This window comes from Perognathus longimembris, chromosome 4, assembly GCF_023159225.1.
Source record: "Perognathus longimembris pacificus isolate PPM17 chromosome 4, ASM2315922v1, whole genome shotgun sequence".
Taxonomy (NCBI): Eukaryota; Metazoa; Chordata; class Mammalia; order Rodentia; family Heteromyidae; genus Perognathus; species Perognathus longimembris.
In genome coordinates, this window is record NC_063164.1 from 3,418,800 (window position 1) to 3,439,974 (window position 21,175).

Genomic DNA, 21,175 nt, shown 5'->3' on the forward strand with positions numbered 1-21,175 from the left:
CAAACCAGCACACAAACCCTGTCTCTAGGAGCCCGTCTCAAGTCCCCAGCAGTTTTCCTGACACAAGTAGTAGTGCTGGAAACGGGGGCAGTGCTTGGATTTGATGTGGAGGTTTGGAAACCTGCAGTTTACTGAGCTGACTGGAGCAAGATGCCCCAACACACACACACACACACACACACACACACACACACACACACACACACACACACACACACATGTGGATTGCATGTGTGGATAACGATGCAAAAATGACCTCCTTGGCCGGGAATATGGCCTAGTGGCAAGAGCACTTGCCTTGTATACATGAAGCCCTGGGTTCGATTCCCCAGCACCACATATATAGAAAAAGCCAGAAGTGGCGCTGTGGCTCAAGTGGCAGCGTGCTAGCCTTGAGCAAAAAGAAGCCAGGGACAGTGCTCAGGCCCTGAGTTCAAGCCCCAGGACTGGCAAAAAAAAAAAAAAAAAGGAAAAAGAAATGACCTCCTTGTGAATCCATCCAATGCACTTGAGTGTAGCGATGGAGGGAAACCTAGAGACAGGGTTTTAGATTCCACGCCTGCATTACCAAGCTTTACCACCCGTGCCAAGAGCTGCAGGTGTGGCCCATGTGGTAAGGCACCTGCCTAGCAATCGTGAGGCCCCGAGTTCAATCCCCAGTGCCTAGTGGGGTAGGGAGAAAGAAAGGAGGAAAGACACGTGTTGAGTTTTGGTATAGTATGAAAGAGTATATCATGAGTGTCTGAAATGGACACTAAAATACGTCTCTTTCCCACTGCCTAAGTGACATCAAATTCTCAAACCAAAACAACACACTGAAAAATGCAAGGAAACAGATAAGGAGAATCGAGCTCCTGTGTTAAGCCCGGAATTGGGACCGTCCCTGAAAAGTAAAATGGTGCTATTCTCTTATCTATAGCAAATGCGATGTGTGGCTTATGTTTTAAATGAATTGCATCAGTACCTTAACATTTTCCATTGGAATTTCTAATGCCAAAAATATCAATAGGCAAAGTCCACAAAAGAAAAGCTCTTGGAGGTGTCTGTAATCTTAAGAAGGTGAAGGGGTTCTGAGGCCTCAGTCAGTATGTGCGGAGCCCCCAGTGGCTCTGTGTGAGACTTTGCACACACAACTCAGGAACAGCACAGACCTGGGCCTCGCAAACTCTGCCTAAGCTGTCCACATTTGTGTATCTACTCCAGGAAGAGAGAAAAGGCTCATTATCTGCCCCCATTTCTACTGCACTTCCTGACTATCAAGGTTCAGAAAAAAAATGTAGTAGTTCATTAAGTTCTATTTTTAAAGTCTTACTTCTGGGTTCAAAAAAAAAAAGTATGTAAGGGAGGTCATTGTCAGCTGCACCACGATTCCCAAACTCCGTTTCGTATTATTTTCAAAGGGAGCTAATCCATAAAGACATATATAGCACCAACCATTCAAAGAGATCAAGCAAACGTTGAGGTCCAACATGTATGAATAATAAACAATAGCCTCATACATAGTCACAAGGTACAGAGGGAAGGCACGGTCCTAAAAATACTGCAGAAACATTGTAGAACTATGAAGAATCTTCTGGCCACATCCTTTCAGATCACACAACTCAAAGAAGACAATTTTTCCTTCTCTCCAAAGGACCCCAGTTACAATAGCAAGGTAGGAGGTAGCTTCAAAGAGAAAAGAAATTCTATGGGAGAAATAATTTTGTTTCCCAAGACAGCCAACGGAATTCCAGCGCTCACTTTCAAAACCGCGTCCGTCGGTGAGGACGCGCGTCCGCGCGAGCCCCAAAGGGGACGCCGCCATCACCGGAAGCGGGCTCCGGCAAACCCGACACGCAGCCACGGCCGCCGCGCAGGAGACTTTGTTCCTCCCTTAATCGGGGCCTCGGCGGGCCTGGCGATCACGGCACACGCGGGAAGAGGGGGGGACCGGGGAGAGCCGCCGCCGGGGCTCCGGGCCCGGGCCGCGTGTGCGCAGACGGGCAGATCTTCACAGAGTGTGCTGCGGTGTCTAGCACTGCACATTTGTGGGCTAAAGTCTAACATCGGCCCAGGGGGAGAGGTTATTATAATATAAATCAAAATAGCAGAAAATTTCAGATTGAATTATGAATATACCTTTTGCTCCTCCATTCTAGCTGTCTTGATTGACCTACTCTATCGAGCTTTTACACTGCAAGAAAGATTTTTCTCATTTGAGGTTAGATTGAACATTATCCAGTTGTAACCCAAGCGTGCTCCAACTTAGCCTGCGCGTGATGCACGCTTCAGCGATGGGCACGCGGCTCTCGCGCCGGGGCCTCCGAAGGCAGGCGTGCGCACGTCCCACCGCACGGTCAAGATGACGGCGCAGCTCCTTTGCTGGCCTCGGCCAGCGGTGAACTGTACAGAAACGTGCACCCCTGTGAGGGCGACTCGCCTGGTGTCAATACCGGGGACGGTCCCTAAGCGTCTCCACTCAAGGCTGGCGCTCTACCACGTGAGCCGCAGCTCCGCTTCCAGCTTTTTGGTATTTAATTGGAGATAAAGAGTCTCACGGGCTTTCCCACCTGAATCGTGACCCTCAGATCTCAGCCTTCTGAGTGGCTAGGAAGAGACTATTAAGACAACACGAAACGCACGTCTGTCTGGGGGTACTGCCATCTGACCTAACGTAGCACAGAAAATTCCTGCTTTGCTCTTTGCCTGCTACCAATTTTAAGTACTTCAAATGTTGAGCTTTCACGTAGGCCCGTGTAGGAGTTTCTTGAACAGCTTGGTTTCCCCAGCCCTACGGCCCACCACAGTAATGGACCTTGTGTTAAATTCGATTCAAATGACTGTCAATTTACCGACTCACAGGCGTCTCGTTTCCCAAACCAAGGAGGTCCAGAAGGCAGGACCCAGCTTCCTCCCGACGAGAAGGGCCACCCCAAGGACCAGCGCTGTGGACTGACATCTCTGCTTCCTCCTGAGGGGCCTGTTGTTCAATCGCTGTGGGTCCCATGTCCATAGCTGTCTAGATTTGGGGATAATAGCCCCTATCTTGTGAGATGATTGGGAGGATGAGCTGAGAGGGTACACGGGGTGCTTACAGAAGCACCATGGCCCTCGATAAATGCTGGTTTTCACTATCCTCACCCAATTAAAATACTGACACAGCTCCACCCCCCACCCCCCCCCCGCCCCCGGGTTTCTGTGACTCTTCCTGGACCAAGTGTGCAGTTGCAACTTGAGGGGGCAACGGTGACATCACAGACCGTGAGGGATGACTCGACTCGCAAGGCCACCTCCGCAGCGCAGCGCGGGGCACAGAGTGTCCTCTGCCAACGGATGGCCTTGCCCTCCCAGTGTCCCCCTGTCCTCCTCGCTTGTTTATTTGTTTTGGTGGGGAAAGCGTGGACATGGTAGGCAGACATTTTTATTGCAAAATGCCGTCTGGAAAAGATGCAAAACAAAATTGCTAAAAATGCAAGGGAGAGAAAACCGAAGGGGGGGGTGGTGAACAAAAGGCCCCTTCCCTTTGCTTATTGAGTTCAAAGGCATAACAGGCAGCACCCTGCAGCAGACGGGAAGCTACACTAATTTTAAAGCCATAAAACGCTATCAAGTGCCCGGCGGGGCAGGACTGCTCCGGAGCTCGTGGCACCTAAATAAGACATGGTTCATTTACTTCGCAGCTTAGCCTAATGTAATCATCAGCGGATTCTTAGCCTAGAGTTGTAACAGGCAAATAGCCGGTGCCGCGGCGGCCCTCCCAGCCATTGAGGGGGCCGCGGCTAGATTGCTGTTGATTAGAAGATTTTTCAGTTTTGACAAGCGCTTAATGAACATAAATCGCCCCTTGATTGGTTTCCATTTGGGGCCACAGGCACACCTGAGCAGAAACCGGCCTCTCCGGCCCCACCCTGCCCTACCTGCAGGACCCCGGCAACAAGCCGGCAATCAGGTTACGAGCCACAGAGGGAAACATTTATGAAACATCATAATGAAATTCAATTTCTTGGGAGAAGTGGAGGAACCATTCCCTGCTACCCCCCACGGCCACCCTCCCCGCGGAGGCGGTGACTCACTGTCACACAGGAGACCGGGGGGTTGTGATTTATTTACCTTGGGTAGGAATTTCTGGCCACCATTTGTAACACTAAAAGGCCAGGGAAACAAGGGAAACACAAGGATACAAATTGGGTACCAAGGATGGCTGTTACTATGTAAAATGTCATGCTGTATCATGACAGGACAGTGTCTCTTGGATGCTATTCGGGGCTCAAAAAAGAGTGCGGGGCGGGCACAACCCAGGCCTGCCGAGTAGCTAAGTCAGGAGGCTGAGATCGGAGGGTCCTGGCTGGGAGCCAGCGCAGGCGGGAACGTGGGCGAGACGCTTCGCTCCCGTTAACCACCGGAATACTAGAAGTGAAGCTATGGCTCAAGCGTGGAGCACTGGCCTTGAGTGGAAAATACTATGTGCCTCAGTACTGGCAAGAAAAAAGAAAGGAAGGACTCACACGCGGTGCTGCTAAGCCTGTGAGCACATACAGCCTCTGTTTTTTTCCTTTTGCTCAGAAAAGCAAGAAGACAGGGTTTTCTAACTCAGACATGTTAGGTTGGGTCTAGCAGTGTGATATTTATAGAAACGTGAAGACTCTAGTCTAGTCTCATCCCAGGTAATAAACACTGTGCTGTCAACATCAAGCCACCCTGAGATATGACACTGATGTTCCCTGGCCACTTTGTTTTTCCAAACCCTGGGAGCTACATAAAACAAGCAAGGAACGTGCTGGGGAAAGGAAGGCTTGTACGGAGAGTCTACCTGTGCAGGAGAAGCCAGCCCGGCGCCCCTGTGTCACCGCAGAGCCCAGCCGGGTGCGGAGAGACCGGGGAACCCCTGCACTCGCACGCGCAGCAGCCTTCCGGGGCTCTGGAGGGCTGAGGCCCAGCAGAAACCATCTGTCCATTCTCCCAGATGGAGTGACTCCCCCCCGCCCCCACCTCTCCACATCCCGGGGCGCCCAGGGGCCCACAGGGGTGCAGGAAGTGGCTTCTTCTCCATCTGTACAATTCACAATGTCCATTACTGGGCCCACCAAATGCCCATGGGTTTCTGTCAACTAAGGCCTTGTGAGCTTGGGTGGGTGGGTAGGTGGCCTCAAAATTCACCCATCCTTTGTCGTTCTCCTACGATACAGATTTTAATTTAAAACCTCAAGCTCAGGAGATGGTTTTATGCTTATGTCCACTGCAACATTATTTACAACTAGGAGGCCCATCCACTTACTGGTGAACAAAAAAAAAAAGGAAATGAAGATCCACCAGAGCACCCCACATACATGTGACCTCTGGTTACAGACAGGAAGAGGAGGAGGAGGGAAGGGAGAGCTAGTGCTTAATGGATGTGGAGTTTTGATTCTGCAAGGGGAAGAGAGTTGTGAGGATGTGTTGCACAGTCGTGTGAATGTCCTTAATGCTTTTCATGGTACATTTGAAAGTGGATCATTCTGTTTGGGATGGTGCTGGGCTCACAAGGGGTCCTCAGGAATGCTAGGCCAGTACTCTACACCCCCGCCCCCCATGCTCTACAGAGGGGCTAGGAGGTTCAGGGCACCGGGGGCTCACGCCTGTGATCCTACCTACTCAGGAGGCTGAGCTCAACGCCAGTGTGGACAGGAAAAGTCTGTGAGACGCTCATCTCCAATTAACCAGTAGAAAACCAGAAGTGGTGCTGTGGCTCAAAGTGGTAGACAGAAGGCCAGGAGGGCAAATATGTATTATATTTTACCACAATTAAAAAGCAAAGGTAAAGAAAAACCTTCAAGCTGGCCTCCCACAAATCCTTTCTTCAGTCAAGGCAAATGGAGCCGTGATATTTTCTGGCTAAGTATCACAGAGCAGATGCTTTTTCTATGACTCGAGGAAGTCTGGCTCTAAACACTGGAGGGCAAGTTCCATATGTGGGCTAACTGCCCATCTGTCTGTCTGTCTGTCCGTCCATCTATCCATCCACCCACTCACCCACCCACCCACTCATTCACCTAGTGATTCACAGGGTCTCTGGCCTCAAGCAGTAACACTCTTACGAGGTGACTGGGCCTTAACAGAAGCTAAGGAGAACACAGAGAAGTGGCCCCGGAGAACAAGGAGGAGGTTCACCCGGCAGGTTGCTCCAGGCTCGGGGGGGGGGGGGGCACTTCCAGGAGGAAAGGGACTAAGACTGACTTGGCGAGAGAAGGAGGAGCTTGTCTGCCAAGGAAGCAAGGCAGGAGAGCTTCCTCAGAAGATGCAGTTGCATTTCTGAAATGGGGCATGCGTGCGAAGTTGAGAGAAGACCAAGAGGTGGGTGAGGATGGAGTCTGGGGGTGGGGGGTGGCGCGGGGGGAGGCAGGACAAGTGGGTGAGTCAAATCTGTCCCGCCTTCCTCCCGAGATGTCTTCCGCTCGCAGCCACGGGCAGCCTCCGGGGGGCACTCAAGATCCAAACCGCACACGGACAGCGAGGGGCCCATGCGGGTCTGTGTGTCCAGGCTAGGGAGTGGGCGGCAACTACACACACACACCCCGAGGCCCTCGAGGTGACACTGGATGGCAGCTGACAGGAAGCGGAGGACTCTCCCGTGCAGCCGGGACAGTGTCCTGTTCCGTGAGGAGAAGGGACGAGGCCCAAGAGCGGCCAGGGCCATCAAGTTCTGCCTCGGCGGAGGGGTGAGCAGGCTTCTGGACTAACCTGTACCTAGGAACTTTCTGAAATCTGCATCCTGATCATCGTTTAGAGAGCATGGGCTTGAGTGGAGGGACACGGCACGGTCAACGCCAGAGCTGGGCGACGGCACGCAGACCCGTGTGTGGCCAGAGGCCGAGCTTATTGGGCACGGGCCTGCCTAGGAGCGCCACGTCCCGCGGGAGCCAGGTTCCAGGTCCCCGCGTCAGGCCGAAAGGGCAGCCCTGCCATCCGGGAGAACAGGGAACGAGCCCAGGAAACCCGTTTTCTTATTTTTTAAGGCTGCCTGGTGTGGCCCGAGCGGACCGCGGTCCTCGGAGGAAGGCGGAGCCCAGGCTGGACGGGCGCGCGCCATCTCGGGCTGGGCCCCGTGGGGTCGGGGGCTGGGCCGCGGGGCCGCTGAGCGCGTCCGTCCAGGTCCACTCAGGAACCCCACGGCACACGACTCCCTGGGCAGGAATCTGAGCCGTGCGCCCGGGCCCTCTCCCGACACGGAAGATGAATAGGCAGCTACGCTGAACTGTGAAGCCCTCGGGTCCCAGTTCTTTCTCATTATCCCCTCCGTTTTTCTATCATGGAGCTCCCTAAGGCTCATATTTAAGTCCACAGAAAGGGAATCTAAGGATCCCTGAACAGGCTGCCCTCTGCCCGCCATAGCTGTGATCCAGAAACCCGGCTTAAAACCACGAGACACTCAGATCTGTCTCCCCCCCCAGGAGCTCAGCACTTAGGGCTTTTCAAGGTCTTGGAGGTAGACAGGTTTTCAAACAAACAAAAACGCAGACCACAAAGCAGTCAGACACACAAAGCAACCCACTTGCTTTTCATTATTATTGTAGTTTTATCTAAATGCTTAGGGTCACCTGTGCAAAACGCCGAGCACAGATAAAGGAGCAGGTCAGGCTGGTCAGGCTGGGGCGGGAGTGGGTATCCTGTCCTGCCCAGCCTGGGATCACGCGGCCGGAGCGCGGAAGGCCCCCCTCGCCTGGCCGGGTACCCCGGGACCTCAGCCAGCCCCGCACGGCCCCTTCCTTCCTGCTGTGGCCACCTACGCCGGGTCTGAGAAGCAGAGAGGAAGTCACTGTACGGGGCTTTCCTGGGTCCCAGCGAACTCATCAGACCAGGGGGCGTTCATCTCAGGATGGTGTCCCCCCCTCCCCCCCAGCTAGCTCTGTCTTTGGGAAGGGACTTGGTTCGTTTTTGGTGAAGACGTCAGAGCTCCATCCTTGGAATTCTGAAGCCATGTGGAAGACAGTCCTATCTCACTTCCTCGCCAGTGAACAGACTCCGTCAGCGTTAGGAGGCTGTGTGAGCCCCACGGCGTGGCCGGGGTGTAACCCAGAGCTTTGGGATCTATCACCTTCTGAAGTTTGACGGGCCCAAGCGATATGGTGTAGGATATTAGGTTTTGAACTAACAACACGTCCACACACTCCCGTGTCTCACTGAATTCTGTCCGTGGCAGCCGCCCCACCCCTCTTCTCGTGTCGGATGACCTCTGCCGCCCACCCTCCTGGAGGGAGACAGCCACTCCAGACAGGGCCCAGGACTCTGGGGGGGGGGAATCTATTTCTTAACCTATTTTATATAAATCATTAATACAACGCATTTTACTAACACACAGGAAGTTTCTTTGGTCCTATGAGCTGCCAACCCCCCACCCCCCCATGCACAGGGCAAATGGAGTCACGAGCAGCATTTAACTCCTTGTGGGTGATCCCAGCCCACGAGCGCGGAGCCCAAGGTCCAGGTGCAACGGTCCCCCTCACGCTAGGGTTCTGCAGAGACTCTGTTCTCTGCTCCTGTCTTCCTGCTCTTGTTTAGGGTTTGATTTCATGAGTTTGAGGAACACGGGAGAGCGAGGAAGGGTGGACAGTGTCCTTAAGCGAAAAGTGAACTACGTAACTTGAGGGTACGGATGGAAGAGGGGGAAATGGGGGGGGGCACTGCCCAAGATGCACTGGAATCAGAAACCGACTGGCGGGATTGTAGCCTCTTTGTAGAACTACTTAGTAATCAAATTTTAAAAAGATTTTATTTCACCCGCATCTTACACTGTCGAGTTAGAACTACGGATTGTTAGCCAAGGAGGAAAAAGACAGACAGACAGAGACAAGTGTCTAACGGAGTGGAAGAGGCAGTATTACCTCACGACTGAGCCGGGAGACCAGTCCCTACTCTGTTCTGCATGTGTGGTGCTTGCTTCACCTGGGGCTTGAACTCGGGGTCTGGGCATGGTCCCTGAGCTTTTCTTGCTCAAGGCTAGCATTCTACCACTGAGCCTCGGCTGTCAGAACTTTACCTTCTAAGAGAGCTAAGAGTTCCCTTGCCGCCCGAGGGAGCAGCTGGGCCCGCCCCTCCCCCCACCCCAGGGACCAGCTGGGCCTGCTGGTGGGGGGCGCACTCACATGTAAACTGGGGTGATAGGTCAGCACGCCGTTGTCGCACAGGGTGACGTACTTCTTCTTCCACTCTTTGTTCAGTGATTTTCCACTCCGCTTCAGCAACATGCCCTGCCGGGAAAGAGGAGCCAGGGATGAGCGCACGGTCCACGGAGGAGGAGGTGCTTATTAACAAGGTCATCACACACGTCTGACCTGCTTTCTAGCTCTGCCATCTGAGATGGGAACTCACAGCTATTTCTGGACTATCAATTGGTGTTTTCCTCTCTTACGGATACAATATAACACACACATAATATTCAACACTGTTCCTCTTGTGGCTGGTTTGGAGAACTGAACTTTCAGATACCAGTGGACGCCAAACTTACTACCATAAGATTCAACGAATGTGAGTCGCTTGCACTCAGGAAACACCCAGAGAAATACCACTTCAAAAAAGGTTAAACTTCCTCTCCTAAAAGTAGTGTATGTTGTTGGTCCTGGGGCTTGAACTCGGGGCCTGGGTGCTGTCCCTGAGCTTTTGTGCTCAAGGCCAGTGCTCTACCGCTTGAGCCACAGCTCCCTTCTGGCTTTTTGGTGGTTAAGGGGAGACGATTAGTCTCACGGACTTTCTTGACTGGAATCCTCAGATCTCAGCCCCCTCAGTAGCTAGGATTATGTGTGTGAGCCACCGGTGCCTGGATTTTTAATTTATTAAAACAACAACTCCATGTTTAATATTGAATGCTGTGTAATTTACCGAATCCTTTTTGGGGGTGGGGTGGGGGGAGTACTGGAGTTTGACTCCAGGGCCCCGAGCTTGCCGGGCTGGCACACCATTGCTTGTGCTACACGCCGGCCTCCCCTTCACGCCCACGCAGGCCTGGATTACCTGGATTAGAAACCTGCTTTTTACCCTTTGTGTATGGCTGGGATGACAGACTAATAGCTACATTTTTTTTTTTTGCCAGTACCAGGACTTGAACTCACAGCCTAGTACTCGTTCACTGCTAGTTCTCTTCCACTTGAGCCCCCCTCCAACGCGGCATTTTGCCGGCTAATTGATGATGTCTCTGAGGCAAGTTCTCATTAACGATATCATGGCAACGTGGGGCACTTTGATTTTTTTGCTTGAATCTAGGCCGGTTTATTAGTAAGCCCTCATGATGCACTGATGTATCACGTGTGGTTCTGACCACGTGCAGTCCTCAATCTATCGAGAGAAGTTTATCATTAGAAAAACGCAAGGCCAGTGCCCATCACACAGCTCAACGGACGAGAAGCTCCCGGCTCCGCGCGTCCCTTATGCCGACGCTGTGGGGCCTATGGAGGGTCTCCTTGTCCTTCGTTTTCTCCAAAATCTGTCTCCCCCGGAAGCAAATGAGACCCTCCCACCCCTGCTCCGGAACAAGGTAATGGTCACAGTGACCCTCTCGAGTTAAGACGTATACATGCTGTGCTTGGCTGGGGGGATCAAAGTAAAAAGGTGACATCTGTTGAGAGGAGCAGTCTTTACTGGAAGCCGGGTGGCATGATGGGAAAATGAACCAAGTGTCTGCAGTAGAGCACTGAACTCTGCATCCTGGCCACGCGTGGGGTTTCCCCCGTGGTGGGCTCCCGTCCTGGCCACGCGTGGGGAATCCCCCGTGGTGGCCTCCCGTCCTGGCCACGCGTGGGGTCTCCCCCGTGGTGGGCTCCCGTCCTGGCCACGCGTGTGGGATTTCCCCCGTGGTGGGCTCCCGTCCTGGCCACGCGTGTGGGATTTCCCCCGTGGTGGGCTCCCGTCCTGGCCACGCGTGGGGTTTCCCCCGTGGTGGCCTCCCGTCCTGGCCACGCGTGGGGTCTCCCCCGTGGTGGGCTCCCGCTCCCGTCCTGGCCACGCGTGGGGTCTCCCCCGTGGTGGGCTCCCGTCCTGGCCACGCGTGGGGTCTCCCCCGTGGTGGGCTCCCGTCCTGGCCACGCGTGGGGTTTCCCGCGTGGTGGGCTCCCGTCCTGGCCACGCGTGGGGTTTCCCCCGTGGTGGGCTCCCGTCCTGGCCATGCGTGGGGTCTCCCCCGTGGTGGGCTCCCGCCCTGGCCACGCGTGGGGTCTCCCCCATGGTGGGCTCCCGTCCTGGCCACGCGTGGGGTCTCCCCCGTGGTGGGCTCCCGTCCTGCTCACTCAGACGCACGCGCGTCGAGGCACACCTCGGGCTCGGGGTGGACGGTCGCAGGACCCTCTTGGCTGGACCGTGGGCACTTTCACGAGCAAATCCTCCACTCCTAATTGGAGCCGGCGGATCTGGAGGCCCGTGAGGAGGTGACTTCGTAGTGTTCTGGGAAACTAAAGCCTGATTTACTGTGATGCTGGGAAGAGGAAAACCCAAACGTTGGCAATGGTAAACAAACTCCGCGTCTGGCCTCGGGGAAGAAGCTGGATGCGGTTCCCGTGCCGACGCCGAGCAGCTGGCGCCGGGAGCCGCACTTGTCTCCCGGCCCGGGCCTTGCTGGCTTCCTTGTGTGGGCCTCGCCCTTTCCTCCCACAGACTGGGGAGGAGGCTGAGCGCCACCCCGACCCGCCCGCCCTCGGCTTCCCCGCTGTGGCGGGGCTGGGCACGGGCAGGAGGCTTCACTGAGAACTCAGGCCTCGCACCCTGAAAGCCACGGGCCAGGGCCGCCGGGCCGGGGGACGTATCGGTCCCTCCCGGCGGACGGGATTCTGAGCCCCAGAGGCAAAGGCTGTCGCTACAAATGGAGGAGGGATGCTGGCCACCCCAGTGTGTCTCACCCATCGGCGGATCGAAACCCACCCTTCCAGAGCCCTGCAAAGGGAAGGGCTCGGTTGAGGGGGCCTGGCGGGGTCCCCTTCCCACAGATGTTCCCCAAGTCCCCAGGAATTCAGTGGGGCCTGGACGGCCATGTCGCTCACTCCCAAACACCTGCGGCACAGCAGGTAGACCCGCAGCACGCTCCTCGGCCTCGGTTTGTTGAGCCACAGGGAGTGGGCGATGTCCCGAGGCGGGAGAGACGCCACGGCACCGGCCACGCCGGCCTCGGCCCTGCTAGCACCTTCCGGGCAGGGGGCTACCGCAAACCCGAGCGGGCCAGCGCCGCCCTCCGCGCGGGCGGGACCGAGGCCGTGCTCCTGAGGGACAGGCTGCGCGTGCGCGGTCAGCCGCTCCCCTCGCGCCGCCCAGGGCCAATGGTGGTCACAGCCTCCGCGAGCGGAACGACATCACGAGTGCTGACGAATGGCGGTGGGGTGGTGAAGCCTCGAAGCTGCCCCCTGCCGCCTAGGAACCAGCAAAGCTGGGTTCCCGCCCGGCTCCAGAAGGATCCTAGGCGTGCGGCAGCCGCTGGCCCGCGCGGCTGGGAGCCGCCACAGGGCCCTTCCTGGCGGCAGCGTCCCGGGTGTCCCGAGGCGTGTCTTCATGGACTCCCGAGGCGTGTCTTTTTCGTGGATTCTGTCACGGCACCTTCTCCGCTCAGACCAGGGGCTCCCCTTCCTTGTCCACTCTTCCTGCCGGTCAGGTGTCCCGTACCCCTGACTGGCCCGATCTCAAAGACGGGGTCTCAACACAGCTGACGCAAGATTAGAGACGCACAAGATGGAAGACGCGAGGGGGGGTCCGCCTCGGCGCGGAGGCTCGGCTGAGCGTGATCTCGGGTTGCTCTGACGGGAGGCAAGGTGGAGTCTGGGCCAGTGGGATCGAGAGCACTGTGCCGGGAGCACGCAGAATGGCCGGCCCCAGCCCAGGGAGGGGCAGCCGAGCTTCACAAGGCCCCGGAGACCGGAACGCACGCGTACCACGGAGCCACACGGGACCTCCGGCCGGTTCTTGGGGGCCTGAGCTTCTGTAAGAGAACGTGTCCCCCCCCCCCATGGCTATGCACACGTAACTGACGATCAGTCACGGGGGTGCACGGCCCAGGCTGGCACTGGCGACTCTGGGGGGGGGGGGGATGGGAACTGTGTGCACCCCGGCCAAGCGGAAACCAAAGAGCCTGAGCCTCGGGAGTCAAGGCCACTTCCTGTCGCCATGGTGATCCTGTTGCCTCCCTTCAGAGCGTTCCTTTAAACTTTATTTTTGTACAAAATGTCAGTTACCATTAATCTCAATTATTTTTGGCTTCCTGTTTATATAATAGCAATCAATGCAGAGCGCGGAGACTTAGTGCTGTGCTTGTAGACACTCGTGGACTATTGTCGTGAGACAGCTTAAGCCGACGTTGGGGGGCATCCGTGAGGTTCTGGATGTTTTAAAGGACTGCAAATGGGTCGGATAACGTTTGGGAAGGCTGGCTGGTCTAGAACAGATAGGGGCAGCAATGTATCCTGGGAGAGAAGAGGATGAGGAAAGACAGGAGGGAGTGTGTGTGTGTGTGTGTGTGTGTGAGTGGGGGGGGGAGCGCTACTTAAGAGGTACAGTAGGATTGAGGCACCTGTTAGGTTGGGTGGCAAGGAGGACCAGAGGAAAGAGGCCAGCATGGGTGGGTGACCCCCAGGGGCCACTGTGGGTCTGGTGGCATCACCACTGCTGTAAGGGGTGGGGGAGGGAACAGGAAATGGTGAGGGGGGAGGGGGAGAGAAAGCTCAAGGGGGAAAACAACCACACTTAAGGCCTGGAGCTATGATCTGTTCATCCCAAACAATTAGAACCCCCCCCCCTTGGCAGAAATGTTATCTGGCACCCAAAGTGTCCCAAGAATCACCGAGGTTTTAAACCAGGCTCGTTGTCTTTAAGAAAATGACGCGCTTTCACTGTTTTATAACTGTTACATAAATTGGTAACAAAAGGACCCCATTTCCTTAAGGAAACAGGCAGAAGTTGCTAGTGCAATTGTCTTATTGAAGATGCTTCTGATTACTGAGGATAATCAGAACGCTATAGGAGGAACTGGACATGCGGGAGGGCGGCAAAATGTGTGTTCCACTGTGCACGAGGAGCACAAAAGCACACAGGCTTCCGGCATTCCTTTCTTGGGGTCCCACGTAGTGGGATGGGAAGCCCAGGACGAGCCTGGGCCAAAGGTCATGCCCTGCAGGAAGGAACGGCTCACGACAGCCGCGCAGAGGGGTGCGTGTCAGGAACGCCAGTGTACACGGGCGCTGTGTTCAGGAAGCTCAGGCCCTCGGGACCTGGGGACCGGTGCCCAGTCGGGTACAAAGCCTGGCAAACGTCACAGGATACGGGAACTCTGGGCAGCCGTGGCCCCGGAGTGCTGTTCTGCACAGAGACCGCACAAAGGCCGAGGCCTTCCCCGAGAAGGGCGGCTTGCAGGTCCACCCACCCCAGGCGAGGATGGCGAGAAAGCCTGTGGCCCCTCACTGGAGATCAATGGCGGCTGCGCCACTTACACAGACCAACCCTTCGGAAAAGCTGGCCTGAGAAATGAAAAACCTGTCTACCGTCTCCCGACCATGGGGTGGTGGTAGTTGGGGTGTGCGTATGTGCGTGCGTGCATGCGTGCGTGTGTGTTGATGGTACCAGGGTCTGAACACAAGCCTGATGGCTGCCTGGCTTGCTTGCTGGTTATTCTGGAGCCCGAGCCTCAAGCTCTGCTGCCCCCGCTGGTCTGGAGCTGTGGACTGTCCAGATCTCAGCTTTCCGATCAGGCAGGGGGACAGGCACGAGCTACCGTTACGCAGCTTCCATGAAACCATTTTCAAGATAGGAGGGCTCTGCCGAGCCGGGAGTGCAGGGGCAGGGGTGAGCTCGGGCTTGGGGCGCCAGGCTGGCTGGGGCAAGTGAGGGTCCCGGGAGAGGAGGAGCGAGCCCGGGGTCTGGGCAGGAGGAGCCGTCTGTCCTTTGCTCTGCAGAGCACACATCCTACCCGTGGGGGTGAGGCCGGTTCTTGCTTCCACACAGCTCGATGCTGAGGGGGCACAGGGACCCCAACGGAGCCCCGGCGGGAGTCCTGCCACGAGGCTATGCAGGCCGGGCCGCTGCTTCCATCCAGACTCCCCCAAAGCCAGCAGCTAAATACAAGCCAACAGAGGGAGGGGCGGCCTGGTCTCCCCGCGGGCACATGTGCCGGAGCCGAGCCCCCGAGCTGTGTCTCCGCGTGTCTGCTGGCCTGCGCGCTCACTCATTTCTATAAACAGTTCATTTAGAACTTTTAGAGGACGCGAAGCCAGAGCCCCGTGAGCCGAGACGATGACAGGGGCCCAAGGCCCCTGCCCGTCTGGAGCTGTGGTCCGGCAGCTCCCGGCAGCCCGTGCAAATGGCCCTTAGGATTCTGAGTCTCTTTGAGCTGCCGGAACCCAGGGCAAAACCGCCCGGCGGAACGTCACAACACATCCTCTGTCCATCTTTCAGATGCCACTTCGGTACACGAGAGAACAATCTCTGCCTGCGATCGTCCCCGGTCACGGTGCAGATGCCGACTGCGGAGGTGCCTGATGCTATTTGCCAGCCCTCGCAAAGTCCCCGCAGTTACGGAAGGCGTCTTGAAAACACTATCAGGACCTTTTACTCGGAACCAGGAGTGCTCCCAGCACAAACAGTGCGGATTACCTACCTCGTGGAAAGCTCATTGCCACCTGTTTAAGGTGGCTAGTACTGGGGCTGGGAATATGGCCTAGTGGTAAAGTGCTCCCCTCGTATACACGAAGCCCCGGGTTCATACAGAAAAAAGCCGGAACTGGCGCTGTGGCTCAAGCGGCAGAGTGCTAGCCTTGAGCAAAAAGAAGCCAGGGACAGCGCTCAAAAAAACAAACAACAACAAAAAAATGGCTAGTCCCATGTTAAAGAGAAAGACATTCAGGCACAGAGAAGCTGTGCGACCTGTGCGACGTATACAGTGTGACCCACACTTCCCGGCCCCCGGGCCCCTGAAGAAATACATCCCTCTTCATGGAGACCAACCACCCTGTACCTCCTCCAGCCTCTGCTGCTAACTCACGCGGCACGAGTGAAGAACGGCCCTGGAGGAGCAAGTCCTAGAAGGCACCCTGTGGGGCAGAGATGGGTTGTCCCCCGGATCGCAGAGAATCATGGGAAAAAGGAAGCTGGGGTTGTTCTTCGGCATGGTGACGGGTTTCATTACCCAGGCACGGATCATGGCAACCCCGGTATGTGGCGGAACCAAGAAGGAGGGTTTGTGCTCCTGGCCCGAGGCTGTACCACCTCCCAGAGAACCAGTTCAGCCCCTAGACCCACTGGAACCTGCTCGCAGCTTCCCTGGCCTCAGCAGCAAGCTGTGTAAGAGCTCCGCGGCATGGCGCGCCCTTCTTCTGTCTTCCTTAGAAGCGGCCGGCGCTGGTGTCATTTGCCCTGCCTGAGTTACCCACACTTCTGGGAGCCTGGGCTGAAACACGGGGAGCCCACGCGGGAGGCACTTCTTGCTTTTTTTTTTTTTTGCTCAGATCTGGGGGGCTGGGCGCCGAGGACAGAATTGTCCTTCTCTGCAAACTCTTTATTTGTCATGCGTATTCTTTGTCTAGTCCCAAGAGGTCATCGAGAGCCAAAAGCAATGCGAAGTGTACAAGCTTTAAATAACTTACAAAGTTAACGTAATGAATGTAAGTGCTATCTGAAATCCATCACTCAGGGTTTGCTCCGGCCCCAAGCTATGATAAAACACCACTCATAAATTTATATTAAAACTCTGCTCGATAGCAATTATTTACCAACAAAGATTTATCGACTGCATTAGGGACTGGGGGTTTTTCCCAGGCAGATCAGTCTTTGTGCGGCGCGTGCGGGGCGGAGCGGCGCTGGCCTCTGCCGGCGGGAGACACGCGGGGGACACTTAATGGCCGTGCTCCCCCGGGGCCGCGGAGCAGGCGCTGGGCCGCTGCCCTTTGCAGGACGGATCAGGGCACCCACGGGCTCGCCCGGGCTCAGGGCTCCGGCCCCGCCCGCGCCGCCCACCTGCCGTACGGGACCCCGGGCAAGGCGGACAGCGGCCTGTGGTTTGAGGACCCCCCCGACCCCCACAAGGCGCAGATGGTTTCCTAAGAGACAAGACTTCCACGATGCTTCAAACACGCACACAACCCTACAGACGCGTGGCGCCTCGGTTTAGCCGGCGCCTCTTCTCCTACTTGGGCGACTGGAGGAGGGGCATCGGCCGGACTCGGGAGTTGAGGAGCAGCCCAGGTTATACACCAAGACCCCCCCCCCCCCATCTCAACAATAGAACCAAACAAAAAAGTGCGGTCCGAGTTCTAGGTGGCTCTTCAGTTGAACACCAGCTCGTTAAGGTTTTTGTGATTCACACATTCAAAGTAGTTGGGATCCAAAGGACATGACCGCCAACGCCTCAACGTCTGCATAGACGTGTCTACGTACCTTAACTTTGTTTTTTGTCAGTTGCGGGGCTAGAGTTCAGGGTCTGGGTGCCCAGCACTCAAGGCTGTAAATTGGAGGGCAGCCTGGGCTATATAGGTAGACTGTTTCAAGAAACAAAAGTTCATCGTTGGGACAAAATATCTGAAATCACCAATTTATGAGAAAGCAAGGTTTATTTCTCACTCATGGTTTCACAGAGTGCAAGCGTGTGGTAAAGGAGTCTGTTCACAAAGAAGTGAACAGGAAGCCAAGTACCAGACAGGAAGCGAGCTGAGGTCTGAATCTTCCTCATCAAGGGCATGCCTCCAATGACCTAACTACCTTCCACCCACTAGGACATATCCCTAATGACTTCCTTCCACTAGGACACACCCTCACTGACCTAACTTCCTCCCCATGGGACATGCCGTTAATGAAGTCCTCCCTCTAGGACACAGCCCAATGGCCTAGCTTTCTCCCACTAGGACATACCCTCAATGATCCAACTTCCTTCCACCACACTCTACCTCCTGAAGGTTGCCTACCACCTCCCAACAGCATCCCAGACTGGGGACATTTACACAAACCATGGTTAAAACAGCAGCTGATTTAAGCCAAACTGACTTCAAAAAGCCCAAAGAAAGTGCACTAGGGCGGGTGGAATTTCGATACAAACCCGAGAAGTCAGAGAACTTTGTGAGGAGCAAAGCCCAGTATTCTTCGGTGACCGGTCGGTCTCTAGCCTTCCCTCCTGTCCCAGTCATCCAGAATAGAAACGTGTCCGCTCTATTCCTACCTCTCACGGTGTGCAGCTGTCTCTTGTGGATGACAAGTGCACACTCTGCCCAGAGGCCCAGGAACCCCCAGCCCAGCATCTGGGGAACTTGCCATCACACAGCCTGGCTTAGTAATTCTCACCATAAATGCCTATCTTTTCTCTCTCTCATTTTTTTATGGTAGTGGAATTTGAACTCAGGGCTTTGTGCTTGCTAGGCATGCTTCTAGCTCTGGTTGTTTTTGTGGTAAGACCTTGCTTTTGTCCAGTGCTGGGCTGGACGGATATCTTTCTATATTTATACTCCTACCGTAGCTGGGATGACAGGCAGGCGTCGTCACACCCAGCCTTTTCTCTGTTGAGTTAGAATCTATCAAACTTTTCTGCCCACTCTGGTCTAGAACCACAGCCCTCCCCAGCTCGGCCTATGGTGTGGCTGGGGGGAGGGCGGGGGGAACGCATGGATTCCACTGAGCACAGCTCCTGGTTGGAATGGGGGTTCTCGCACTCATTGCCTGAAATCCTCTCCAGTAGTTATACAGATGTGAGCCCGTGTCGTCTTCACAGGAACTCACGATACCCTGTACCCTCATGCGGACGGACTACTGACGCTGGAGCCCCACAGAACCCGGGCCGCCGCTTCCAGCCAGTGTGCCAACTTTGCTTTCCTGTGCCTTCGTTTGTAAGTGAAGTTTTATGAGAACCCGGCTGAACTCAGTCCTTCCGCTCTGTCCCAGAGAGGCGCTGGAGCCCACTGCGCCTCCGCACCGTGCCGGCCCGGAGCAAGCCCGCGGGGGCCTGCGGCAGGGCAGGGGGCTGTGTGCCAGCGGCGGGCACTCACTGTTTCCTGCGTGTGCCACTCCTGGAGTCGGAATTCGGGGCCTGGGTGCTGTGTGCTCGAGGCTAGCACTCTGTCACTGGAGCCACGGCGACTTTCCCAGCGTTTTGGTGGTTAACTGGTGTGAGAGTCTTACAGGTATTCCTGCCCAGGCAGGCTTTGAACCACAATCCTCAGATGTCCGTCTCCCGAGTCGTTAGGACTGTAAGTGTGAGCCCCCCCCCCCCCCCCCCCCGTGCCCAGCTCCATCTTGCTTCCAATCAGCACATTCCACCCTTTCTCCCTGCAGTGCTGTTCTCGCTTCCGTACTATATCCTGGCAAAGTCTCCGGAATTTCAGTACGGAGCTGCGAGGTCGTGAGCTCTGGGCATCCACAGCTTCTGCTGAGGCGAAACACCCACATCCGTGCCTCATCCCCCGACAGTCCTGACTCGGGGCACCCAAGACTCTGGAGACTGCCCTCACACCGGTAAGGAGTAAGGAGCTCAGGGTGGGCTCCAACCCCACGACAGCCTAGGAAGGAGACTCTCACGGGGAGAGGGGAGGACCTCAGGGAGAGACACGGCAAGAAGAGAGGCCTCGGAGGAAACCTGTCCTCCAGAGGTCTTGGCCTCCAGCCCGTGGAGCTCTGCTGCGGGAGCCTGCACTGACTGACAGGCGCAGCTCCGGGACAAAGGTGGTGGTCGGTGTCCGTCGGCGCGCCCGAGGCGGCTGCGGGCTGAGGCCCGCGTGTCAGCCTCAGCGGGCATTTCCTACAGGCCATGTGCAGCTGCGCCATCCGTGCCCCGCAAATGGTGGGTCCGTCTGGATTCCCACCCCCCCACCCCGCCGGCCTTGCTGGGGTGCCTCCGGAAGCCCAGTGCTGGCGCCCCAGACAGACGCACCGACTGGACGTCCCGAGGGCCTTCCAGATTCCCACTTCAGCAACTGGCAGGGGGCCGTCCAGAAATAATAATCACTGTGATTTATAAATGTTCTCGGTTCTCAAAACAACCACAATGAAGCAACTCATTAGCAACCTAGAAACACAAAGAAATGAGGTGGGGAGACCATGCGGGCACTCAGAGAAGGTACATGTGACCGGGTGACCCTCATCTTACAGGCGTGGGGTTTAACAGGGAAGAGCAAACGCAACGGAAGACACAGAAGTAGGGCTACGCCATGCGCCACGACGGCCTGTCACTCAAGGTGCAGGAAGCGCTCTTCACGGAAAGCAATCAATAACACGGAAATCGTTCTGCGTGTGCAAGAAAGGAATCCCAGTTAACTGGCATCCCGGGTCCCCATCCGGTCCAAAACTGTCCCGTTCACACACACCCTGTGCCTCGACGGAAGTTTTGGAGAATGAAGATGCTTGTCAGACGTGAGCTCCACCAAGCTGCGTCGTTTTCGGTTCCACGTTCTGTCTGGTTTGGAGCGTTTCCATAGGAACAGTAGGACGGCCCCCTCCGCTGAAGGGATTGCTGCCCGCCCGGCCCCTCCCCGGCAGGACCCGCGGTTCCGCACACAGGCCGGGCCCAGCCAGTTCCGCGGGGTGCGGGAGTGGGGGATGGGCGCGGGGGGGTGCACCCTCCCGCTTCTGGTTAGTAATAGTTCTGTCATTCTGCCAGGTTGCCGGGTACAAAGGGTTACACTTTAATTGAGCTGCTAAGCACCTCCAACAATCCTAGAAAGCCCCGATTATGCACGGTGGGGTTAGTGACACACTGGTTATTGTGGATGCTCTGTTTGCGAAACCCAAACCCGCGGCACACACAGGTCGGCTCACCCGAGTGACCTTCCTGTCATTAGCCGTGTCTATTCCTACCTCACTGCTGAGAAAATCACACAGCGCGGGCTTCAAAGAGCCGGCCGGGACTGGATTCGACCGGGAGCTAATCACCCACAAATCCAGCTCAAATGGCAATAATTGGCTAAACTGCTCCCCTCTCCAGAGCTCAGCAGTAATTTGGGATAATAAAGAAAAGAATTATTCAGCTAACTGCCCCGAAATGTATGCTTTGTGACCGACACACTTCACATTTTAATAATGATGGACAGAGAAATCCAACTTAATGCAACCTCAACTGAGTAACAAGACCAGGAACAAGGGTGGAGAAGGAAAAAAAAATAAAGTTTGCTGTACCCTAGCCCCTTCACAAGCCACGCTAGACGGGCAGCGCCGAGGAGATCTGTTTCATGTCAGGCTGAGCGCCTGCGGTGAAGTCAGGTATAACGCTGATCAGAGGAATTTTAAC

General features: G+C 55.9%; 1 protein-coding gene across 1 annotated transcript in view; it reads right to left on the minus strand.

Moving 5' to 3' along the window:
- Agap1 (ArfGAP with GTPase domain, ankyrin repeat and PH domain 1) overlaps window positions 1-21,175 on the minus strand; it is a 411,357-nt gene that overhangs the window by 141,048 nt on the left and 249,134 nt on the right. Inside the window, 1 exon segment of the mRNA XM_048344473.1 lies at window positions 9,099-9,203. Within this exon segment, the coding sequence (XP_048200430.1) occupies window positions 9,099-9,203 (105 nt within the window).